At 41.0% G+C, this 19,108-nt stretch overlaps 1 protein-coding gene across 1 annotated transcript in view; it reads left to right on the forward strand.

The window, feature by feature from the left end:
• NOSTRIN (nitric oxide synthase trafficking) overlaps nucleotides 1–19,108 on the forward strand; it is a 91,560-nt gene that overhangs the window by 24,525 nt on the left and 47,927 nt on the right. The window contains exon 3 of the mRNA XM_036746274.1: nucleotides 17,690–17,773. Coding sequence (XP_036602169.1) covers nucleotides 17,690–17,773 — 84 coding nt within the window. The remainder of the gene's footprint in view (nucleotides 1–17,689; nucleotides 17,774–19,108) is intronic.

Here is a 19,108-nt window from a genome sequence, read left to right on the forward strand (position 1 = left end):
AATCTATTTTGCCCTACAAGAAAGTAAGGAAAAAGGGGATGGGGAAAATGGGGTGACAGAAGGGAGGGCTGACTGGGGAACAGGGCAATCAGAATATATGCCATCTTGGGGGGTAGGGAGAGGGTAGAACTGGGGAGAAAATTTGTAATTCAAAATCATGTGGAAATCAATGCTGAAAACTAAAAATGTTAAATAAATAATAATAATTAGAAAAAAAAGAATTATAACCAATGGAATGAACCATGAAAAGGAAGAAACAAAACCAAAAGAGAAGGAAAAAAAAAGAGAAAGCAAATAGTTTGCCTCAATCTGCATTCAGACTCCATATTTCTTTCTCTAAATGTGCATAGCTTTTTCCATCATGAGTCTTTTGGAGCTGTCTTTGAACCTTGCATTGCTGAGAGGAGCCAAGTCTATCCAAGTTAGTCATCACAGATACAATGTATCTGTAACTGTGTACACTGTTCTCCTGGTTCTGCTCCCTTCACTCAGCATCAGTTCATATAAGTCTTTCCAAGTTGTAATGAAGTCCACCTGCTCGTCATTTCTTATAGCACAATAGTATTCCATTACATTCATATACCACAACTTGTTTAGCCATTCCCCAGTTGATGGGCATCCCCTTGATTTCCAATTCTTTGCCACCACAAAAAGAGCTGCTATAAATATTTTTGTACATACTGGTCCGTTTTCCACTTGTATGATCTCTTTGGGATACAGACCTACAAGTGCTATTGCTGGATCAAAGGGTATGCCCATAAAAAACCATTTTTAATATGTTTTTAAAATGAACTTCTTTCCTAACAACAGAAATATCATGGGCATATCTATACAATAGCAATATGGTGCTTATGAAATGGATATTTCCACTGGAGATGTTCCCTTTTGGAAGTAGAGAGAGGTACGGCCTAACTTATTTGGAAACAGACTGGACTTAAGAGATGAGTTTTAGTTCCAGCTCTGATACTTCAACAGAAAAAAAAAAAACATTTGCATATGGTCATGAATCTCCTCTGGGCTTTAGTTTCCTCATATGTAAAGTGGGAATAATACCATTAGAACTCACTAACTCACAGAGTTGCTGTGGGGAAAGTAGGTTTGTAAAACTCCAAGTAGAATGTAAAACCCTTGAGGGTAGAAACTACTTCATCTCTCTCCCAATCTCTCTCTCTCTCTCTCTCTCTCTCTCTCTCTCTCTCTCTCTCTCTCTCTTTCTCTCTGTCTCTTTCTGTCTCTCTGTCTCTGTCTCTGTCTCTCTCTGTCTCTCTCTCTCTCTGTCTCGGTCTCTGTCTCTCTCTTTTATCCCTAGAAATTGACAGACTTCATATTTAATAACACTTGATTGAGCTGAAATAATATATGAATTATTTTATTATTCAGGCAGAGTGGAATAATGAAGTCCAGGTTTAGGGAGAGAGGGACAGCATCTGATACCATCAGAGGTAGAGAATTAGTGGTTGAGATGAGCTCTTTCAGCTGGCCTAGAAGAAGGCCCTGACTGCTTTTTCTATTGGCATGAAAGCTGCATATTCTCGACTCTTCTGCCACAGAATATTTATGTTTACAATAGGGTGAATAGCATAGTTTTGTTCTTCACTTTAAGACACCACGTGTCCTTATCCCAATCAAGCTGTAAGACTGGGTCCTCTTTAATGTGAAAGGTGAGCTGCCTGCTTCCATTTTTCCTCATTTTTGGTGGTAATGAGAACAACGATGGTGATAGTTAGCAAAACACTTTACATATATTAGCTCGTTTGATCCTCGGGACAACCCTGTGAGATAATATCCTTATTTTATTTATGAGGCTGAAAGAGGTCAATTGACTTCCCCAGGGTCACGCAGTAAAGTAAGAGTTGGAGGCAAGATTTAAATTCAGATCTTCCTGCCTCCAGGGCCAGCACTCTATCCCTTCAGCCACCAAGCAGAGTTCCTGTTGAAATGACATTTCTTTTTGCCTTGCTGCTCTGCAATTCCCTGTGTCACACTTAACTTGTTTCCCCCAATTAATAGCTTCAATTTGCCTGTTCCAGCAGAGGCAAGCAAACTTTGATCCGCCTGGAGACACACAGTCATTTTCCAAATGCCTAATGGCCAAAGGAGCCCTTTGCCTTTGTAAACCCCATCAGTAATTGCATCAAAGGTACATTTCTGGCATATGTGTCTGTGAATGTCTGGGCTCCTGCCTGCTCTCAGCCCTACTTGAAGACAGCCTCTGCTGGGGAAATCGATTGCTCTGTTGTAAGAAACTGAAGGTCAGATTTTTAAAAGGCAGTTCTATTCTCTGGCCTTTTACAACTTTGTAATGGAAGAGGGTCATCCCCATAAGGTTGGGCACCACAGAATGAATTCTTTGGATCTCAGAAGCTCATGAAGGCTGCCATTAAGGCATTATGGGATTGTGATCTGCATAGGTCAAAGGAGTCAATACAAATTGCAAGTACAGCTCGGTGGGGAGGGGAGGTGCACATTGTGTTTGTACCGGGTTGCAGAAGATTCAAGGGTCATAGATTTAGAGCTAGAAAAGAAATTTGAGGTCACTTTGGCCCAATCCCTCATTTTACAGATGAGGAAACTGAGGACCAGAGAGGCAAGTATATTGCCCAAGGTTATATAGAAAGGAAAGAAGGGATGGAAGAGAAGAGAGTGAAGGAAGGAAAGAAGGGGGGGGGAGAAAGGAAGAAAAGAAGGAAGGAAGAAAAGAAGGAAGGAAAGGAGGAAAGAAGAAAGGAAGGGAGGGAGGAAGAAAGAATGGAGGGACAGAGGGAGGAAGCAAGCAAGCAAGGAAGGAAAGATTTGTTGTTGCTCAGTCATGTCTGACTCTTCATTACCTCATTGGGAGTTTTCTGGAGTGATTTGCTATTTCTTCTCCAGCTTGTTTTATAGGAGAGTAACTGAGACAAACAGGGTTAAATATTTGAAGCCAGATTTGAACTCACAAAATTTCAGGCCAGCACTCTATGCACTGTTCCACCTAGTTGCTCCAAAGAAGGATTTATTAAGTGCTTATTATACGGCAGACATTATATTAGGAGCTGGGCATATAATTAGAAACAAAAAGAGAGATAGGCCTGTCCTGAAGAAGCTTGCAATCTAATGGGGGAAGACAAGGCACAAAAGGGATATGAAAAGAGCAGGGTGGGGTTGGGGTTGAAATAAAAGGAAGGTAGTCAGCTCAGGAGCATAGTCTGAAGTCTAGAAGCCAGGATAGGACCAGGAGGAGAAAGAAGGCTGGTTGGCCTAAGCTCCTCCACAAAATGGAGACCCCAGGAAGAACTCATCAAAGGGAAAAGTGTATGTGTTGGGGGGCGTGCTTAGGGGATGGGGACGGGGACAGGGCAGTAGGGGGAGAGAGGCTAGTGTAAAGCTCTGCAGAGGAATATTCCAAGGTGAGAAGATCCTAGGATTGGTTGGATGTTCCAGGGGAAGGAGGCCCCAGGCCCTGAGAAGTTCCAGGATGAGTCAGGAACGAGGTACAATTCTGAAGTATGGACATTAGTGACAGGTTTAGGAGGTAGTAAGTTGAAGAGATGAGATCCAAACAAGTTCCCCTAACTCCCAAATTTTGTAATCTTTATACTAGTCATTGCTTCAATTCTGTGTTCACATGTGGTCTTTCATTAGTTTTCATTTTGAGGCATCAGAAGCTTGTTTAAATAGAACAGGATGGAGTTGTTTTAATTGCAGGCCTATTCTTGTGTAGAGGGAAGCACACATTGCCTGCTCGTTTTTATTCTTCCTTCCAATTTGGTATTAATTTCAATCTTTTTTCTACCAAGCTGAGGCTGTGACTAGACACAGAAAAATAATTTGAAAAGTTACCATAGTGAGAACTGCTTCTTTCTTGCCAGCAAAAACAAAGCTAATTTAATTTTTAAAAGTCATTTTGTTCAATGTTGCATTGTTTTAGTCTAAATACTGGTAGATTTGGAGACAGACAACCTGTGTCCAAATTCTGGCACTTCTGCTTTATACCTGTGTGACCTTGGCCAAGTCAGTTAGCCTCTCTGTGTCTCTTTCTTTATTTGTAAAATAAGGGCATTAGACTAGATGACCTCTAATATCTAAGGCCCCTCCCAACTCTAGATCTATTATCCTAGTCTCTTTTTGTGTTGTTTTTTTTTTTTTTTGCAGGGGGTAAGGCAGGGCAATTGGAGTTAAGTGACTTGCCCAAGGTCACACAGCTAGTAAGTGGTATCTAAGGTTGGATTTGAACTCAAGGCCTCCTGACTCCAGGGCCAGTGCTCTACTCACTGCACCATCTAGCTGCCCCAATCCTATTCTCTTTTTGAAGAAAGCATTCATGGTGTGTAGGCACGGAGTTTCTGTGTAGCCTGTAAGCCTTTAAGCCCTTTCATTTCTAACTCCTAAGCCATATTTCCCCACACAATTTTTCACTGTCCTCTTTTCATTGCCCATCTTTGCGATGAAGACATCCAGCATTAAACTATATATTGATTTAATATGGAGGAGCTTACTGAATTCTTTAGAGAGAAAGGATAGCAGATATTGGGAAGCGCTCTTGAGACTTTGAAAGAGTTAAAAAGGGAGGCTGCGTGTTTTTATTTTTCTGAAGATTTTAAAGAAAAAAAGATAGAATAGTGATTGAATAGATGCATTGGAAAGGTCCTCCCCTGTGTAATAACTAGGGGTTGGTGCCCAATGGAGAAGACCAGGATCAGGAATCCAGCCAGGCCTGAAGCATTGGACAAAGGATGAAGTTGGGCAAGATGGTGGAAGTAGATTTAAACATGGGGGGCAGAACAGGGGATAGGTAGACAAAATTTGGTTAGTCTAGGGATAGATGTATGGGGATATGATTTGAGAAAATAGACCTGAAACTATATCAGTCCAAGTGAGAAGGTTCAAGGTATAAGTGAGATGAGGCCACTATAGAACCAAAGGGTAAACAGAAGCTAACTGATCCTGGGCATCAATCCAAGCTGAGATGGGGTGGATACATGGAAAGCAATCGTCAGGGATCTGCACGCCCAGGGAAATGGTGGTATGCAGGCAGTTGAAAGCAAAACGTTTAGAAACCAAGGCGCAGGAAGTTAATTTATTTTTTAAAATGATTTATTTTATTCTTACCTTAAGAAGTAAAACAAGCATTTCTATAACATAATAGAATAGAAAAAAAAATAAAGATTGCACATGAAATGTCAAATCTGTTATGTACAACTTGTTATTCTTTTTAAATATATATAATAACATTATCATGTAACTTTCTTTTTTTTTTCTTTTTTTCTTCGCTTTTTACCCCCTGCCCTGCCCCACCCTAAGGATGGCTACCATTAGACACAAATATGTCAATATATGTGAAATCATTGTATACATACTTTTTAATCAGTTCTTCCTCTGGATGCAGATAGCATCTTCCTTCATAGGTCCTTTGTAGTTAATTTGAGTATTTATAATAGTCAAAATGACTTAGTAGCTCGAAGTTGTTCTTAAAACAGTATTGCTGTTACTGCATACAGGTTAATTAATAGGGGGAACGAAGGGCAGCTTGGTGGTACAGTGGACAGAGCACTGGGCCTGGACTTAGGAAGACCTGAATTCAAATACAGACTCAGACATTACCTGTGTGACCCTGGGTAAGTCACTTAACCCTGTTTGCCTCAGTTTCCTCATTTGTAAAATGAGTTGGGGGAGAAAATGGCAAACCATTCAAAGAAAACCCCAAATGGGGTCACTAAGACATGACTGAACAACAAGAAAAACAAGGGAACAAAGCTGGGTACTCCTGTCATTTGGATAACAAGGCTTGATGGGGACTACCAACAAGTCATTGTTGTTAAGGGATAGGATAGATCCCAGAGTGAGGATAAGCTGAATCTTTGGGAGAGATTATTACATAGCATCTCATGGAAGGTTAGAAGTTTGTGGTTTTGAGAAATCAGTTGGGCCATTATACCTAGACACAGATTGATTCGATTACTTCTTGAGATCTCGAGTTATGTCTTATGAGATCTCAGAATAAAAAAAAAAAAGATCTCAAGCCGCTTGTCTATGGAAATTCTACCTTTGTGGTTGGGAACAATGAATGTGGAACAATACCCACATAGTTGTATCGATGGATGTGATGCTTAGCCTTACTGGGTTTTTTTTTTTCTCTCTCCAGTTTTGTTCTTTTTTCTAAGGGATGTCTCCCCAGGTAGGAGTAAGGGTGGCATAAATTGGGAATGATGATGATGCAAGAACCAAAGATACCGAGAAAAGAGAGATTCCCGAAAAAGAGAAATTTTGCCTCTGACTTCAACATCACACGTTCCTGCTACTCTGAAGTGCAACAATAGTTTTGTCTGTTAATAACACAAACACATTTATATGGCATTTAACATTGCTAAGTTCTTTTATCACAATGTTTACAAATGTTTTTGTGTTGTTCAGTCACTTCAGTTGTGTCTGACTGGGTGGCCCCATTTGGGGTTTTCTTGGCAAAATGAAGGGACTTGCCCAGGGTCACACAGCTGATAAATGACAGAGCCAGGCATTGGACTGAGGTGTTCGGATTATAAAAACTATCCTCTTCCCACTACACAAGGCTGCCTCTGTAGCTGGCTGTCTATCAAATACAACAGTGGAGAAGCTCAGTGGGGAATTTCCAGCATCCCAGGCCTCATACTGGGCAGCTAGGTGGTACAGTGGATAGAGAGTCAGGCCTAGAATCAGGAAGATTCCAGCCTCAGACACTTACTAGCAGTGTGAGCCTGGGCAAGTCACCGAACCCTGTTTACCTCAGTTTCCTCATCTGTAAAATGAGCTGTTGAAGGATATGGCAAACCACTCCAGCATCTCTGCCAAGAAAACCCCAAATAGCATCATGAAGAGTCTGAAATGACTGAACAATAACAGACTTCATTCCAGAAAGAGTGGTTGAGTGAAAAGTAGGTCTTGGTATTGATTTAATAGAGTGTTAGGGCTGAAAGCTAATTTAAATATCATTTAAGCCAATTGTTCGTTTTCCAGATGAGGATAACGAGGTCAGTCAGTCAACAAGCATTTATTAACATCTACTAAGTGCCAGGCACTGTGTTAAGTGCTAGTGATACGAAGAAAAGCAAAATCCAGCCCCTGCTCTCAGGGAGCTCACAGCCTAATCCAAGGAAGTTGAAGAGGCTTAACTAAGGTTGCCACAAGTGAACGACGTAGTTGGAACTGTTGTTGTTTCTCTTTTATTTTCAAAGATGACCAATGACATCAGAGGAGATGTCTTGACTTGTGGTAAACTGGATTTAAGTGAGGCAGAGTTGCACAAAGTCATCAGCCTCATTTTTTCTTCAAAGTCATCGAAGTCCAGTGGCAGGACAAAAGTTAGGATGACTGGCAATGGCCTGGGATGTGCTGGATGATCTTGGGCATCTTCAACATCTGGCCAAACTCTCAGTGCTTCACAGCGCCTGCTTCAGCCACCTTTATGGTCAGTGGAACCAGTTGTTCTCATCCACCCATTGGGGGTGGAGAGTGTCTTCACATACTTGGGATAGTTACCCCGCTAACTCACCAACTGGTTTGAAGCTTTTTGGCTACCCTCAACCTCATTTGGCCCATCTGCTGAGATGGTTTTCCTGGGTGTGACCACTGTATAGGCTATGTCTTCTTGGAGCCACAAGTGAGAGCTGAAACTAGAGGTATTGTGGTATATCCAACTAGTTATGGGAGGAGGAGTCCTGTCATTGGGTAGCTTCCTGTTCTAGTTAGTTATTTTTACTAAGTAGGTGATAGGATTGGTCAATTCTCCACTGCAGAAGGACTACAAATGATATTAGCTCTCAGTCCTCTGGGTCCATGCTCCTGTTGCCTTGTTTTGTGTTTATTGTTTTCATTCATGTCTGACTCTCCATGAGCCCATTTGGGGTTTTCTTGGCAAAGATACTGGAGTGGTTTGCCACTTCCTTCTCCAGTTAACAGATGAGGAAACTGAGGCAAACAGGGTTCAGTGACTTCCCCAGGATTACATAGCTGGTAAGTGTCTGAGGCCAGATTTGAATCTATGAAGATGAGTCTTCCTGATTCCAGGTGCAGCACCCTATTCACTGCTGCACCACCCAGCTGCCACCCATCTCCTCCCCACCCCCATTCCACCTTGCCCTATTCTTATAACTAGGAGTAAAGACACCTCAGGTCTAGTTCCAGCTTGGCCCCTTCTTAGCTGTGTGGCTCTGGACAAGTCCTCAGCTTCTTCATCAAATAAAGGAGAAAATAAAAAAAAAGTGGGGGCTGGGCGAGGAGTACACCCAACAGATATCTAAGGCACCTTTCAGCTCGGACGTTGCTTGAATTCTAGAAGCCAGATCTGTTGTCTTTCAGTCTAATTTTCTTCTCCCTACATCATACTGACTTTCTTAGAAAAGGACTTATTTTTATATTGAAAAGTCATTCCTAACCCAGAGCAGTAGGAAGACTTACTTCCCTCCCATCCCCCCGGGTCAAGGGGGTATCATCCATGGAGACAGGAGGAGGCTCTTTTCATTATAATCTTTATCGATCCAAAAGCACAGTGTACCCTCTTTTGGCCTCAGTATCTTTATCTATCAGATGAGGAGCTGGACTAGACAGATGTCTGCAGTCCTCTCCAGCTCTAATTCTCTGATCCCATCCACCTCACCCGGTGGCTGTCACTTATATTTTTATACATTCATTTCTATTCTTTTTTTCTTTACATTGGAAGGAAATTGTAAAATACCTAATCCATCCTTACCCTACCCACCTTTCTGGATACTGCATTTTGGCATGGCACCATTACTGATGATAACTTATTTACTTGAAAAGCAATTTCCCTGTTCATGATCATGAAAAGCAGCTGGAATGTTGACAGGGTGCATATGCAGAGCCATGACCAGCAATTTTTGCACTTGGGGGAAATGCTACAAAACATGAGTAAGCATAGTTATTGACTAACTTCTTCCAGTGAACTCTACTTAAGACAAATTCATTTGGGTGGCGGAAGTAGGACAGGCAGGTTTGGGGAAAGGAAATCACCTGGATACTGCCACGAAGGGTGGGGAAGAGAGGAAGTCTGTCTGGAAGCTTCCTGTTCTAACTATTTTTTTACTAACCAGGTGATAGTCTTGGTTAATCCTCTATTGCAGAAGGCCTGCAGATGATGTCAGCTCTTGATTCCCTGGGCCCATGCTCCTGTTGCCGTGTTCTAATTATCCATGGTTACAGTTCCATCCATCTGTGTGTAAAGGAGCTAGCTTGGGAACCTAGAATTAGATCTGGATGTAATGTCTATGAAATATGAAGAACTATTTCCAGATGTATCCTATGTGAAGAAATAGGAAAAGGTTGTACAAATGAGGCATTCTATACTACCTTGCTTCTGGTGATTTAAAAAAAGGGGATTCTATTTTCTCAGACGAGCTCTGCCTTGGAAAGTGACAAACACATGATAAAAGGCTGTTGTCAGAGGACAATATGGAGAAAACAATTTGCAGCGACCTCATTCTCGTGGTTCTGAAGGGCATCCAGCTCCAGCTGCAGGGCTGCCCAGAAAAACCAAGGTTGTTTCAATTGTGTTCAGCAGGAATTCCATCCAAGAGGGCATGAACTGCTGAATTAGACCCATGCCTTATCTCTCCTCTTTTGTTTCAAATCATAAACATCCTGACTTCACAAGAATCAAAGGCAGACAGTTAAAGCGACAATGATTTCTCTTTTGAGTTGGATTTAACTCCTGAAGAATGTTTTGGCAAAGGCCATTCGGAGCCCTTGAAGGCTGGGGGTGGGGTTGGGGAGAGTTATCAGTCTTAGGTTGACTGTCCAGAAAGTATACACAGAATCATTAAACTTTCTTCTCATCCATCTGTATTCTTCCCCATTGTTCTCTCTTGCTTCATTTTGGTTGTTCCTGAAATATATAGTGATCTGCTGGGGTTTCACAAATGTTCATTAGGGCCTTGAAATGCCATAGTAGAGATGAGATTTGCAGCCTGCTTTGCTCAGGAGATTTGAATGCTGGATGTTTAAAACCCCTTCAGGTCATCAATAAATTGAGACAGAAGGGACTGATGATAAATCTTCCCTTATTCCAAACACTCTAACTCAGGCTTCAAGCTTGCCGGAAAAAGCTAGGTTGGTGGCCTGTGACAACACAATGCCCTCTGCTATGCTACATCCCAAACACAATGCTGGACTTGGAGACAGGAAGATCTAGACTCAAATCCCTTCTATGACACTTATTAGCTATGTTGTGTCCTAGCTATGTTTGTGGTCCCATTTGGGCTTTTCTTGGCAAAGATACTGGGGTGATTTGCCATTTCCTCCTCCAGCTCATTTTACAGATGAGGAAATTGAGGTAAAGAGAGCTAAGTGATTTGCTCAGGGTCACACAACTAGTAAGTGTCTGAGGTCGGATTTGAACTCAGGAAGATGAGTCTTCCTGACTCTAAGCCCAGTGCTCTATCCATTGCGCCGCCTAGCTGCCACTAATATTACTACTACTACTAACACCTCATAGGGTTGTGGGACTCAAAAGAAAATATATGTAAAGCACTATATAAGCATCAATTCTTATTATTCCCCAGAATCTGAAATACTACAAAGACCCAAGTTAAAATATTGCCTTAGACATTTACTGTCTGTGTGACCCTCATCAAATAGCTTAACTTCTCTGTTTCCTATGTATAAAATAGGAATAATACTAGCATTGCCTCAGAGGGTTACTGTACAAATTTGATGAGACAATGTGTGAAGTACTTTGCAAAGTTTAAAGCATTAAAAAAATTAACTTATCATCATTACCACCAATAATCATTCCAGTGGCTCCTTATTGTCTCTGTGATTAAATACAGACTTCTCTGTGCATCAAAGACAACCCTTCACAACCTGAATCCCACCCGCCTCTCCCACCTTCTGAACATCATTTCCCTTTGTGTATGCTATCGTCCAGCCAAACCAGCCTCCTGCTATTCCTCACACAAAATAGTCAATCTCCCACCTCTGTGCCGGTGCATAGGCTGTTCCCCATCCCTGGAAGGCACTCCTTTCTCCACTTCCACCTCTTAGAATGTCTAGTTGCCTTCAAAGCTCAGCTCAAATGCTTCCCCCTACATGCAGCCTTTCCTGATTCTCTTTCCCCCTCCCCATAATCTCGTATTTATCTTGTATATATATTATATGTGTACATATTGTCTCCCCTGATAGACTGTCAACTCCTTCAGGGCAGGGACTGTTCCATTTTTTATCTTAGAATCCCTGATGTCTAGCACAGTGGCCAGTATTTCAGTAATGTTTGGTTTATTACAAAATTACAAAGCACTCCAGAATTCAAATAACAGAGCTGTACACCTTCCAAATACCTACTGATCTACCTTTTACATGGGTACAGAAGACAGACAGACAGACAGACAGATAGATAGATAGATAGAATGGTAGATAAATGGATAGATGATAGAAATAGAGAGTACATGAATGACAGATTAGAAGGAAAGATAGATATAAAGATAAATGGATGGAAGGAAAGAAGGAAGGGAGGGAGGAGGAGAGAAGGAAAGGAGAGAGGAAGGGAGGGAAGGAAGGAAGAAAAGAGGGGAGAAAGGAAAGGAAGGGAGGCAGGGAAGAGGGAGGGAGGAAGGAAGGGAAAGAAGGAAGGAAGGAAGAAATGGGGAGAAGGAAGGAAATAAAGAAGGGAGGGAGGGAGGGAGGGAAGGAGGACGGAAGGAAGGAAGGAAGAAAGGAAGGAAGGAAGGAAAGAAGGTCAGTCGTTTATTAATTGCTTACCCACAGGCACTTTGCTAAGTTCCAGGCATACAAATACAAGCAAGGAAGATAGTGCTTGCTCTATCCTAAGGAGCTTACATTCTAGAAGAAGGCAATAATCGAGGGGAATTGGAAAAGGAATGAAAGGGGGGGGGATCCACCAGGGATAACATGGGGCAAGAAGGTGATGTGGAGGAAAGACTGAGCAAGATAAGGAAAACACTGACCTAGAAGAACCTAGGGACCCAGGGGTGGAGTCCTGCCTACCAGCTGGGAAGAGGAGGAGGTGATGGGACCAGCAGGGCTGGAGGGAAGGAGAGCATTGCGGGTAAACTCAGCATCCTCAGACTTCATGTCTCGCCTCCTTAGCAGGCAGGTGCTTTCACGATTCTGACTATTAAGAGACAAGATTCAAGGCTGTGTCCATTTGAAAAAGGACATTTAATCTACTTCCCCAGCAATTCTTAGTCCCCAAATCCCTGTGCACGCAGCTTCTGTGAAGGCAGCACACAACACACATAAACAAGTCAGGAATGAGCATTAGCAAAAATTTGGTTGGAGGGCTGTTTGGATGAAGCATCTCAGGAGCGGGCAGGCACAGAAGAACCAGAAAGGGCAGTTGGGGAGGAGGAAAGATAAGCCCCAGAGAACTGCTCATTGAGTTCTCCTGCAGACTCCTAGGATACTTGTGTTTAAAGGTGAGGCTTCTGCCATATTGCAATTTAATTTTGTCAGCCCATTTCCCTGCTTTTGCAGAAAGTCAGCAAGGGCTCCTGGTGCTGAGGACCAGGGGCCCCAGTGAAAATGACTATCTGGTTCGAAGAAGGCTTGGCCCCAGTCTGGGCTGCTTAGACGTGAAGAAGGCCTGGAAATCAAGGCGGCCCTTGGGTAGAAGTGCCCAGCTCAGCTTCAGTAAAGTGGGTCCTCCTTTGGTCTCGCTTTGAGCTTGTAGCCCTCAGCAACTGCGTGACCAGAGCAACCTGTAATCCTAGCAAGTGAACACTTCTGGTTTGTCCTGTGGCCAGTGTTCTCTTTTTGAACAGGAACCTTTTGACAGTTTTGTGTGACCTTGGAAGAAGTAGGGTAGGTTCATCTCTGAGACCGATTGGTTCCAGTTCTAAGTCCTACAATTCTTGGATCCTATGCTGAGTTACCAAATTTGGGGGAGCCCCTTAGGAGGCAGCATGGAGCAGTGGAAAGAACCCTGGTTCCGGAGGCAGAGGACCTGGGTTCAAATCCTGCCTCCTCTGCTTCCTACCTGTGTGCCCTAGAGCATACCTCAACCTCAGTTCCCTCATCAGTGAGGTGAAGAGGTTGAACTAGACAGCCCTATGAAGTGCCTTCCAGCTCTGGTTTTATGATCTGTCTAAATATTTTTATCAGCTTAAAGCATCTCTGAGAGCAGGTTGATGACTGGACCCAGGAGGATCACAAGAGGAAGGCCACAAGAAGCAGCTAGTTATGTGGCACGGTGTTTAGATTCAGGATCTGGAGTCAGGAAGACCTGAATTGAAATCCAGCTTTAGACACTTATTAGCTGTACGATCCTGGCCAAGTCACTTAACTTCTGTCTGCCTCAGTTGCTTCAACTGTGAAATGTGGATAACAGCACCTACCTCTTGGGTTTTTTTAAAGATTAAATGAGATAATATTTGCAATACAAGTTGTCGTTGGTGGTGTGTCTGATGCTTCGTGACCCCATTTAGGGTTTTCTTGGCAAAGATACTGGAGTTATTTCCATTTCCTTCTCCAGCTCATTTTACAGATGAGGAAACTGAGGCATCACGCAGCTAGTAAGTGTCTGAGGCCAGATTTGAACCCAGGAAGATGAGTCTTCCAGACTCCAGGCCTGGCACTCTGTGCTGCACTATCTAGGTACCCAAAACAGAGATGAAGACTCTGATGAACATCTTCCTGTTCTATGAACAAGAGACTTTCGCTCAAGCCAGAAACAGATATCTAAGGAGTTTCTGAACTAATGGGATTAGCTCTACATTATAGCTGTGCCACTTAGCTGCCCTGCAAAGCACAGTGCCCAGCATTAATTGGGCACTATATAAATGCTCATTCCCTTCTCTTCAAAGAAGAAATCTGGTATGTTCTCAGGGATTTGAGGGTGTTGATGTTCCCATCAGCTCTCTCCCTCAATCCTGTGACACTTTCATATTTCTCAAACGGAGCCTGTTGCTAATCAAAAAAGCATTACTTCAAAACTTACTGGAAGTGTTATTCTTCATTGTTTTAAAAGTCTTTCTTTACGTTGAAGTGTTTGCTACAATTGGGCAATGAACCTGCCAGTTACAGATAGATGGGCTTCTGCATCTCAGTCTTTGCATGTCAACCACTGGTCTTTTTCTTACCAAAAGTAGCCAGAGTAATCTGCATACTCTTTGACCCAGAAATGTCACTACTAGGTCTATATCCCAAAGAGGTTAAAAAAGGGGGGGGAGGGGAAAGGACTTATTTATACAAAAATATTTATAGCAGCTCCTTTTGTAGTGGCAAGGAAATTGAAGAGATGTCCATCAATTAGGGAATGGCTGAACAAATTGTGGTATATGAATGTAATGGAATACTATTGTGCTATAAGAAATGAGGAGCAGGATGATTTCAGAAAAACCTAGAATGACTTAAATGAACTGATACAAAGCGGAAGTGAGCAGAACCAGAACGTTTTGCACAGTAACAGCAAAATTGTACAATGATGAATTGTGAATGACTTAGGTATTCTCAGCAATACAATGATTCGTGACAACACCAAAGGACTCATGATGAAAAATGCTATCTACCTCCAGAGAAAGAACTGATGGAGTCTGAATGCAAATTGAAGCATATTATCTTTCACTTTCTTTACTTTTATGTGTGGGATTTTTTTTGTCTGTGTTTTCTTTCACAACGTGACTGATATGGAAATATATTTTGCATAGTTGTATATGTATAACCTATATCAATTTGCTTACCATTTCAGGGAGAAGGAAGGGGAAGGAGGGAGGGAGGGAGAGAATTTGAAACACAGAATTTAAAAAAAAACAAATGTTAAAATTTTTTTTACATGTAATTGGGAAAAAAATAAAATATTATTCAAAGAAAAAAAAGTGGAGTAATGAAAGGCATAAATAGCTGAATAGGAGCAAATCAACAAGTTAGCACGGGAGCATCTGCAGTCTGAATCCTATCACAGAAGGAGTACATGCTGTTTTCTACTGTGGAATTATCTTTAGTTAATTTTCATGGAAACTTTTAGTTATTAACAGTTTCTGGAGGTTCCTGAGGTTGCACCCCAAATAAATAGAAGACATAGTAAAGTGTCAAAAATATAATTAATATCAAAGATAGATTCTAATGCTTGAAAATTACGCATGAAACAAAAACTTCCCCAGTTCATGTAAAAATGGAAAATGTCAGGCATATTAGACTTAATTTCCTGTGTGTTGTGTGTCTTCAGTAAAAGTGAGAAGATGAATAATAATATTCCTTCATTTCTCATCTGCTGATGTCTCTGTAAAAAGGGCAGCTACCTCCTAATAAAATTAGGTTAATGCTGTAGTATTCTGATCTGCACAGAACTACAAAAGAGTCGGCCCTAGGAGGGCATGCCCCAAGCTCCCTGTGGGGTTCTGTCCAGGCTATAAAGTAATGGAAATTGTGATTGCGGACCTTGGCTTTATTATCTCTGTGGCTTTCCATTATTAGGTTCCTGTTTGGCTAATTGAATAACAATATGTCACATTATTGCCTCCAGTTATAATGCAGAGCTAATCCGATTAGTTCGGTGCTACTTGGAAATCTGTTTCTGACTTGAGTGAAAGCCTTTCATTTATAGAACAGGAAGATGTTTATCAGATTCTTCATCTCTGATTTTGGGCAGCTAGGTGGCACAGTGGATAGGGTGCTAGGCCTGGAATCAGGAATCTTCTTGGGTTCAAATCTGGACTTAGATAATTACTAGCTGTGTGACCTTGGCCAAGTCACTTTACCCTGTTTGCCTCAGTTTCCTTATCTGTAAAACAAACCAGAGAAGGAAATGGCAAACTATTCTATCATCTCTGCCACAGAAGCCCCAAATGGGATCATGGAGAGTAAGACACAACTCAAACAACAGTCATCCATTTTACAAAGATAGGTATTGAGTCTGTGATTTCCCTTGCATAGGAAACTCCCAGGTGAAAAAACTCTCTACTAATACAAGTTAACACTTTTTCTATAATTTATGGTCTTAGAGAGTTGCATAAAATAACTTGCCCAGGATCAATAGTAGGTGTCTTGAGATGCTACTTGAACCTAGGTATTCTGGGCTTTGAGGTCAGTTCTCTATCAATTACTACACCAGATTGCTTCCCTGTTTAACATAATTATTTAATTTCTGCCAGAGCTCAGCTGTGTGTGCGTGCATGCTTTTTTAATGATATGCTTGTATGTTCTTCAATGATGATGTGTGCATATGCTCTTCGATGATGTGTGTCTATGTGTTCATGTATGTGTACTAATTCGTTTCTCATATGATATCATTTGAAGGAACTTGGATACTTAGTCTGCTGAAGAGAAGTCTTTGAAGAGACATGATAGCTGTTTTCTAGTTTTTGAAGGACTGTCCCATAAGAGAGAGGTTAGAATTGTTCTGTACCAGGCCCCAGAATACTATTTGTCCTTCATTGTTGAAGAGGACCATGATATGCAAATGAATTGGATTTAAGTGAAGGAGGGCTGTGCAAAGTCACTGGCCTCATTTTCTCCTCTGGAGCCATCTTGGTCCAGTGGCCAGGCGCATATCAGGATGACTGGAGATGGCCCAGGATGCAGTGGGAGACCTTGACCTTTTCAAGCTAAGGTCTTTAACAGGTCCCAGTTTGACTGAGGCAGTGCCCATTCAGTGAGTAAGGCATGAGTAAGAAATGAGGCAAAGAATGGCCTCTTAAAAAAAAAAAACGATCTGAGAGGGGAAGACCCTCAGGATTCCTGACTAAAACAGAAACAATTGCTGTTTACATTCATTCTGAGCCAATCAGGGCCCAAATAATAACCAAATAGGGCTTGGCCTTGGGACAATAGAACTGGGAGTGTTGGGAAGAAGGTTCAAAGAGGCAGATCTGGGCTTGGCGTATGGAAGAACTTCCTAATTACCAGAGCTCCTCCAAAGTGGAATGGACTGCTCTGGGAGGCAGTGAGGATGCCCTCATTGGAAATCTTCAGACAAACACTAGATGGCCAACTGTCAGCTTTATTTTAGAGACAATTATTGGATCATGTATGGGTTGGACAAGAGTAGACTGAGTTCTTATACTGGAACACAAGGATCCACAGATATAGATTAAAATTACATCTTTATTTCTTCTAACTCCTCATTCAAATTTAGCATTTCCTTCAATGTACATAGGAACTTGCACATAATAAGCCTTCAGTAAATGTTTGTTGTTGGTGGTGATTATTTAAAAACATTACTAAGAGAACCTATGAGGAAGCAAAGAAAAGCTGGATGGCTTTGAAAACAATGTGTAGTGTTTATTATATAGGTTTTCTTGAAATGGAAATTGTTGCTTTATATTGAATCCTCTCTTATGTTCAGCTGTGTACATGGCAATGTTCTTTTTTTTCTCATTTTGTATTTAAGTTTAAAATGAATTTAAAAATTCACAAAGAATTAAAAACAAAATATATATTTAAATATATAAATTATATATTACATTATATATCTAAAATATACAATATGTATTATATAGTATATAAATAACATATAATATATTATATATAGTATATATAAATATATATTTAAATATATATATTTAAAAACCCAAATCATTATTCTAATAAGGGGTTCATTGGCTTCACCAGAGTACCAGAGGCCTATATGACAGAAAATTACGGTTAAGAACACCTGAAGTATGTGGTTACTGAGATACTTTCCAGCTCTGAGATTCTAAGAGTCTGAATTTCATCTTGATTTATGGTTATGTCCTTTCCACTGAACATCTTGTCATTCTATTGACAGGGCTAACCTAGAGATTAGTTATGCCAAAGGCCTTCAGAAACTGGCAAACAAGCTCACCAAAACACTCCAAAGCACAAAGAAAAAGTAAGTAGTGTGGAGTGTGGAGGGGAGGGATTGCTCTTTGATAATTAATAATAACGATAATAATAATAAAGTATGTTTCTCCTTTCTGATTATCACTGTGATAGAAATGAATATTTAATGTGTGGTAAAACTTGGCAAAGGGTCAAGAAGGAAGTACTTTCCCTCTCTTTTGTTTTTGAGGGGTTCATTAGGATGCCAGCAAGTATAGACTTGTAGGTAAAAAGCCTTAAAGCATTGTGTGGCAATGGTACCCTCAGCTCTCACAGGAAGCTAATATTAGATCCCATTTTCTGAAGTCAATCAGCCCTTCTGGCATGGTTCGGTCCATTCATTCATTTATTCAACAAACAGCAATTAAATTTCTTAAAGGCAAGGTCTGTTTTTATTTTTGTCTTTGTATCCTAGAACAGTGCCTGGTACATATTAGGCACTTAATAAATGTCTATTTAATGTTTGTTGAATTGTCTAAACACCTACTGGGTATGGAACACAGTGCTCGGTGCTGGTAAAGACAGAAAGCTTAAATGATAATAGCTAACATGTATATAGCATGCACCATGTGCCAGCCAATGTACTAAGCACCTTACAAATATTGTTTTATTTGATCCTCATAAAAACCAGGGAGGTAGGTGCTACTTATCTTTATTTCACAGATGAGGAAACTGAGGCCAACAAATAAATGTTAAATGACTTGCCCAAGGTCACATAGCTGGTAAGTGTCTGGGGCCCTATTTGAACTAAGGTCTTCCTTATTCTAAGCTCAGCACCATAATGCTGTCTAGCTGCCTAACATAAGGCATTATGTCTCATCAGCTTACATACAAGTAGTCTGTTAAGACACAAATATACAATATTACATGCAAAGTACATCAGATATATATATATATATATATATATATATATATATATATATATATATATATATAAATAAAGTGCTACATGAAGTCTGAGATGGGACATTGCAATCAACCAGTTGGTTTCAGAGAAGGCTTCATGAAGGAGGTGGCATTTAAATTGGGCCTTTATAGGATGGGTAGAAAATTTCTAACAGGTAAAGAGGAGGAGGAGGAAGGAAATTCTAGGGACAGGATAGTGTTACTGTACCAGTAACACACAATACTCTAAGGAGAAAAAGCATTGCATGAACAAAGGTGTAGAGATAGGGGGAACATGGGAAATGCTTGGGGTACATGGATAGACCAATTTAGTTATACCATAAAAAGGAAGGAAGGAACAAAGGATATACATGTACATTCAGATTAAATGTATTTCCACATTAGTCATGTTGTGAAAGAAGAATCAGAGCAAAAGGGAAAAACCATGAGAAAGAAAAGA

This window comes from Trichosurus vulpecula, chromosome 2, assembly GCF_011100635.1.
Source record: "Trichosurus vulpecula isolate mTriVul1 chromosome 2, mTriVul1.pri, whole genome shotgun sequence".
NCBI lineage: Eukaryota > Metazoa > Chordata > Mammalia > Diprotodontia > Phalangeridae > Trichosurus > Trichosurus vulpecula.